The sequence below is a fragment of the Dipodomys ordii genome, unplaced genomic scaffold (assembly GCF_000151885.1).
Source record: "Dipodomys ordii isolate 6190 unplaced genomic scaffold, Dord_2.0 Scaffold49, whole genome shotgun sequence".
In the NCBI taxonomy this organism is placed as follows: Eukaryota; Metazoa; Chordata; class Mammalia; order Rodentia; family Heteromyidae; genus Dipodomys; species Dipodomys ordii.
Window position 1 is genome coordinate 879,459 of NW_012267265.1, and position 7,217 is coordinate 886,675.

The window sequence follows — 7,217 nt, forward strand, 5'->3', positions numbered from 1 at the left end:
CTGATTATTGGACAATTCAAATTATATATTTCATCTTGTGTGAATTGTATAATATGTGGTTTTTGATAAGTAAGTTGATCCAATAATTATAATTTGTCATCATTATGAAAATAACATTCTTTGCAGTTTTTCTTTATTATATATTTATTGACATTCAAGTGGGCATTGTATTCTGTTTTCACTGCTATTTTATGGCAATGAAATTAGTTACATCTTTTGATTTTTGGCAGTCCTGCAAGAGATTGATCAATTATCTGAAGAATTTTTTTGGTTTCTTATTAATTTTATCTGTTTTTAATGTCATTTGTTTTCTCTTTAAATTTTATAGTATTATTTTTTCTTCTTTCTGCTTCTTGTGAGATGATTTTACCTTAGTTTACTCAATAGGGAATAAAAATATATGTATGTATAATATATATGCATATACATATACAGTAATATTCATACACAGGTATATATATATATATATATATATATATATATGGCTAAAGTCTACATGAAAAAGAAATCTAGAGAGCAGAATCTTGCTATTCTCATGAGGACTTTTTTTTTGTCAGTCGTGGAGCCTGAATTCTGGGCCTGGGCGCTGTCCCTCAGCTCTTCAGCTCATCTACTACTTGAGCCACAGGGCCATTTGCACTTTTTCTGCTTATGTGGTGCTGAGGAATCGAACCCAGGGCCTCATGCATGCAAGGCAAGCACTCTACCATTGAGCAACCTTCTCAGTCCCTTATAAGGGGCATATTTTGACTTCTCCAATTTGTCTGAGTATTTTTGGAAAATACCAAGACCTTTACTTCTAAATGTTATTGTTGGGCTGGGGATGTAGCTCAGTGGCAAAGCAGTTGCCTAGCAAGTGCAATGTCCTGGGTTTGATCCTCAGTATCAAAAAAGAAAAGACTAAATGTTATTGTCCACTAAAGAGAATTTGTTTGAAAACAGTGAGTTCCACACATGAGACAAGAAAATGCATGATAAGCCAAAAGAAAAGTTCCCACAAGATAATAAGGAAATGTAAAACCTATTCACTGTTCACATGTGTAGTAATTTGAATGTAAAAATACTTTTATAACACCTTTCCAAATGGGTTTGTCTAATGATGATCAACCATACCAACTGTCTGTGGTAGTATTTGTTAGGTTTCTCCACTGTGAGATCACTGTTCCCTCCATACTCTACTCTTTAACCTTTCCATACCCTTCACAAAAACATTACACATGAACACCACCTTTAAAGGCTGCACTGGATACTATCAATAAAATATATAATTCTTAACTGGATATTTATCACTTTCCCTTATTTGATATCTATATATATAATATCATTACCGCTTAAAGGGTATGTGTTTTATACTGTGAGTTTTAATCCAATAGTATTATAGATAGATAGATAGATAGATTCATCACACAGCTACAAGTTTCTACACTAAACACATGGAAGGAATAACAATGAAGAAAAAATTTCCAGAGGCAGTTTGAAATGTTTATTTCTTGTACATTTTTAACTATCTTAATTATCTGTGTGCTCTGTATCATTCTGATACATTATCATTTTGTGTAATATAAGTTGAAAAGGAGATAGAAGGAATGGATAACAAGAAAAGATATAACAAAATAAAGCATTTCTCCTCTTTATAAATAACCCAACAAATATGTGATCTTGAGCCATGATTCTTCACAATGTTTTTCTTCTCTTGAAGTCTAAAATAAGAAAAAGTGAAGAATGATGAGGAGAAGCATCCATATTACATAAAGGAAACCCTTCTCAGATCTCAGTGCGAAACTTCAATGTAGACTCCTTCATTTGCTGCTCATAGTGTGCATCAAATCTCTCATTCATGGCTACTGTAAAGTGGTTTTTCCAGTCTCCTGAAATTCCTGTAATATAGAGAGAGGATAAGCAATGTAAAGGCTTCTTTCAAAGCCAGAATCATGAGATTTCCTGTTTTTATTTTTGTTTTTGTTTTTACTATATATTACTTTCACTAAAAACTCATCATTGTTTTTCTTGCCATCCTCAATTTTATCAATGAAGCATACATTTTGTATTAGTTGAAGTTAGAAAGATGAATATATTGAGTTATTTTTACATCAATAATGTATTTTATTCACTGAGGTTCCTTAGGATATTGTACTAGATTTTTAATTCCCCTTCAAATATTGAGGTTCCCAATATTTAAAAAAAAATTTAAGTGGATGACTTCCTTCCATAAGAGGAATATTGGATGTGTGATGAAAGGAAAAAGGGAGACCATGTTCTACCTAGTCCTGACTTATTGAGCATCACTTTCTTGCTGACAGCACACTCAAACCACACATATCCTTGATGGGCAATAACTTCCATGAAACCGTCATATGAGTGCTGCCCAAGTATTCCAAATTCTATTTGTTCAAAATGAAATTTATTTTCTTCCCTATCAATTTTGTTTACTATATGTATTTTCATACCTAAGCCAGGTGGACATATGCTTTGATGTTACGGCCTCAGCCATAGCATCTAATTCATTGTTTATAGTCAGGTTTTTTTTATCCTTTGGTTCCTTTCCATCTATTCTGCAACTACCAGACAGAAGAACTGCTCAGAGATTTCTTCTTGGGTTCTTTTTTTTTGGGGGGGGTTCCGGTCATGGGGCCTGAACTCTGGGCCTGGGCGCTGGCCCTCAGCCCTTCAGCTCAAGGCTAGCGCTCTACCACTTGAGCCAAAGCACCACTTCCAGCTTTTTTCTTTTTGCTTATGTGGTGCTGAGGAATCGAACCCAGGGCCTCTGGCATGCAAGGCATGCGCTCTACCACTGAGCCACCTTCCTAGCCCTCTTCTTGGGTTCTTATCTCAGGAAATCAGGCTTTATTTTACCTTCTATCATACATGGAAGGAAGTCATCACCTTTTAAAATGAATCAATAGTTCACTTGGCTTTAATTAAGAGACCTCAACACTCTCACAGTAAGAAACCCAAGCAGCAGAAGATAGCAGATGTGCACTGAAAATTAGGTAGAGGATATAGCAGTTTATCAGCTCTTTACTCTCATGATGAATATTGAGTATTATAAAAAGAGACAGAGCAAATAAAACGTAATCTTATAGCCTAGCCTCGATGGCTACTGCCTAAAATCATAACTACTCAGTAAACTGCAATATGCGACTCATAAGTTGAAACCAGCAAAATCAGGTAAAGCTGAGACACTAATCTTCAAATAATCAGCAATATGTGGCAGTGGCTGTGTGGCCCAAATGATAACGCATTAACTCTGAAGAAAAAAAACAAAACAGCCTTCCAAGAGTGAGAAGCCCAGCTAGATGCTGTTTGCAATAGGCTAGCAGGAGGTTGAAATCTGAGGATAGCAGTTTGAAGCTGGCCCAGCGTAAGTCCGTGAGACTCATACCTCCCAGAAGCCTGCCAAATACCAAAAGTCCAGGTATGGCTCAAATGGTAGAGCACCAACTTTAAGCAAAAGAAGCTAATAGAGAGTGCCAAGACCCAGAGTTCAAGCACCACAGTACTGGCACCAAATTTAATTTTTAAAGTGAAACTCAGTTGAAATCCAGTATTTGCAAATATAAATGTATATATATATCATATTTATAATTATATTTATAAATGCAATATACATAAGTGTATATAGAATTGTAAATATATATTTTTATGACTCATCATGAAAAGGCTCCCTGCTTTAGCCCATTGACAAGATTCATATATGTGTTGTTGAAAAAGACTTCCTGACCTTCTCACTGATCCTTTGGTTGAAAGAGTAAGGTGTACACTTCCTCATACTTTAGTAAGAGGGTGTCCCAATACCCTGCATAACTTGCATAATTCAGAATGTAAACTGACCTCATCTCATCAGGTCATACATCTGAGATCATTATCTCATTCTATGCTGATATTTTTGCCAAGAAGAGCTGTATCAAATTGCTATTTTTGTCATCAGTCTTAAAAAGTTTCTATCACTTGTAGTTATTCTATTTCTTCATCTCAAAAATGTGATCATGCCCAACCCCTTTTCAAGCTTGAAACTTAAGAGGATAAAGTTTATGGTACAGGGTTGATACACATAAGCAGGATACACAGCAAGCAGGATGTGGTGTCATTGTTAGGCTAAGTTTGAGGTGTCCATAGGTTATTTGTAATATAATAAGCTGCAAATCTGAAGAACCAACAAGTAATAACAAGATAGTAGTCATGATAGAAGAAAGAGAAAAAGGAGGAGGAAGAGTAGTGGTGTTTTTGCCTCTGCAGCACTGACGTTAACAAAGTGTTCAAAGTTGGAAAACTGCTAAAGAAAACTTAAATGAGAATAGAGGTTCATGCCTGTAGCCCCAGCTACCTGGTAGATAGAGGCAAAAGGATCAGAGTTCCAGACAAGGTTAGGAAGACCTTTTTCACAAAGTAAAGGCATTAACTATAATTCAAGGGATAGAGTACCTGCTTAGAAAGACCCTGGCATACATTCTCAGTCTGCCAAAGAAAAACAGAAATATGAAGACAGTAGGATGGAGGGAGGGAGGGAGAGAGGGGAGGGAGGGAGAGAGAGAGAGGGAGGGAGAGAGAGAAAGAAAGAGAGAGAGAAAGTGAGAAAAAGGAAGGAAGGAAAGAAGAAAGGAAGAAAAGATGGAAGGAAGGAAGGAAAGAAGGAAAGAAGAAAGGAAGAAAGGTTGGAAGGAAGGAAATAAGGAAGGAAGGAAGGAAAGAAGGGAAAAGAAAGAAGGGAAAGGAAAGAAGGGAAAGGAAAAAGAAAGGAAGGGGAATATATATAATGGATCCACAGTAAAAATGATCAGATAGAGTTTGAGGATGCAGCTATTAGTAGCCCTTTGCAAGCATGACAGTTATTAAGTACTGCATACAGTGCACATAGAAATTTTGCTATAGATTTTTGTCCATAACCATGACAATTTATCATTTCTACAGCAACTGCAAACAAACACCATGGCTTTCGCACCCTTTCTCATGAATGGTGACACTGTTTGGTTCATCATGTCTTCTGGTAACATTGTATAATTGGTAGCTGGATTGTTCTTCATCTCCTGGAATGAAGTATGTTTTATAATCTTGTCCACAAGTTCCTCTGATGGCTTTCTCCCCAGGAACTTCATCAACTTCATGACTTCTTTCCTGATATCCTAGAGACAGAAAAATGTGTTGAAGACTAAATGTGTAAAATTGCTAGACTTCAATACGTTGCTATCTGGATAAAAGATATTGAGAGAAAAATATATTTTTCTTATTCTTGACTCATTGCAATTAGAGGTCTAATGAAAACAATCACTTTTGGGGGAAGTAATTAAAACATAATTTTTCTCATCTATAAAATGGATACAAAAGATACTTCAAAGATGGCAAAGAGAAATAAATGAAATGCCTTTTGTAAGATGTTCACTCTAGTTCTTTATGTGTAGTATATGCTCAATTAATGTTACCAATCACTATAATTATATTTTCTCCAAGATTAGTGTCCTATGAAAGATCAAATATGGGGAATAAAAATATGCAGCTTTTTTTCCCTTATTCTATTGTGAGGAATAATGACTGAAAACCAAGTGAAAGGTTATGAAACAAGATTTTTAAAAAATCCAATACTCAAGTTGTAAAAATCAGATATATATTCAGGACAGCTACAAATATTACAAGCTCCCTACAACTCGTACATTGTATTCTAATGTTTAGCAACATCTCTTAATGCAATTATTTGCAACTACAATATTTCTCTTGCATTCAGTTTTCTCTATGGAGATTGCTCTTTCCAATTCTCTGCCCCATTAATTATGTCTTGTATTTTAAATTTCACTTTGTCTAACACTTCCCTTCAGATAATTTGACTACCTCAGTTTTGATTTAATGACCCAGTATTTGCTCTGACGAATTCTCAAACCTATTGTCTCACATTTTTTAAAAATTCACTTTACTTCACTTAAAATGTCATGTGTATACATGGATTGTTAATATGTCTTATACTTTCTGTTTGGTACATTGTCTGCACAAGAAAAAGTAACTTATTCAGTCTTAGGCTTCTCATTAATCCAGATATAGTGGAAACAGTAACATGGATATGAGTGATCAAAATAGGGAATGAATAGAATTAGACAACTTGGGGCATACATTAAAAGATTTTGAATTTTATTTCTTTATGTTCACTACATGCTAAGTGTAGCATTTAGTGATGGGTAATTCTTCTTATACTGTGTGTGTATGTGTGTGTGTGTGTGTGTGTGTGTGTGTGTGTGTGTGTTGCTGTTTTTGTTGCTTCAGGAACTTTAACTTTTTTGAAATTTTATTTTGAAATTGTTCTTGAGATGAGTTAAATTTTTATTCAACCAGAATATTCTTGTTTTTTGGATTTAAATTTATGCTAACATAGCTGGATTATCATGATCTTTTCTTTCTGATACCTTGGGAAGCTGTGTCCTTTACTTGTTTAAAGACAGCTTGTTTTTGTATCCACGGTATTGTCAAATACTAACATCTTTGAAATTACTATATTGTTAGATTACTAAGTTTCTTTTGAGTGCCTTCTCACCTCTTTCATGTCTTCATAGAAAACAAATAGCATCTGTGGGTTGTTTCTCTTCTCCCACCATGCTTTTACATGATCATACCAGGAGCCATATGGAACTAAAATTAGAAGGGGGAAAATGGAATGGAAACCATACTGTCATTGCTATACAATTTGAGAACAAGTATTCAAACAAAAGCAACAAAAAGATAAATAAGAAGTGGTCATTAAATTAGAACTACAAGATCAATTGCATATATTAAGGAAAATTCTCTGCAGCAAGGGGCAAAATTATGAATAAACCACATGTAGAAAGACAATTCAACTTTAATATTACATGTTTCCAATGTTGAGAAAAGGGAGGTGATCTCCCCCTTGCAACAATTTGATTCAGAACTGTGAGAACATTTTTTGTGTGTGTGTGTGTGAAAATACTGTACAGAGGGGTTACAATTACATGGGCAAGATAATGAGTACATTTCTTATCAAGCATTATAACCTCCTCCTTTGTTTCCCCTTCCCATACCTTCCCAGTCTCCCCTACCCAACCCTCCCCGCCCCCCCCACCAAAGTTGTAAAGTTCATTTTCTACATAACAACTTGTACATCTCATTGTTGCAATGGGTCCACCTGTATCCCTATTTATTTTTTTTAATTTTAATTTATTTTTTATTGTGAAAATACTGTACAGAGGGGTTAAAATTACATGGGCAAGATAATGAGTACA

General features: G+C 35.0%; 1 protein-coding gene across 2 annotated transcripts in view; it reads right to left on the bottom strand.

The window, feature by feature from the left end:
- Positions 1-1,468: 1,468 nt before the first annotated feature.
- Positions 1,469-7,217, bottom strand: part of LOC105988511 (estrogen sulfotransferase-like) — a 28,240-nt gene continuing 22,491 nt past the window's right edge. For both annotated transcript variants that reach the window (XM_013020138.1, XM_013020137.1), the window contains exons 6-8: positions 6,515-6,609; positions 4,940-5,120; positions 1,469-1,877 (exon numbers count right to left, since the gene is read on the bottom strand). In XM_013020138.1, the coding sequence (XP_012875592.1) occupies positions 1,765-1,877; positions 4,940-5,120; positions 6,515-6,609 (389 nt within the window). In that variant the 3' untranslated portion in view covers positions 1,469-1,764. The remainder of the gene's footprint in view (positions 1,878-4,939; positions 5,121-6,514; positions 6,610-7,217) is intronic.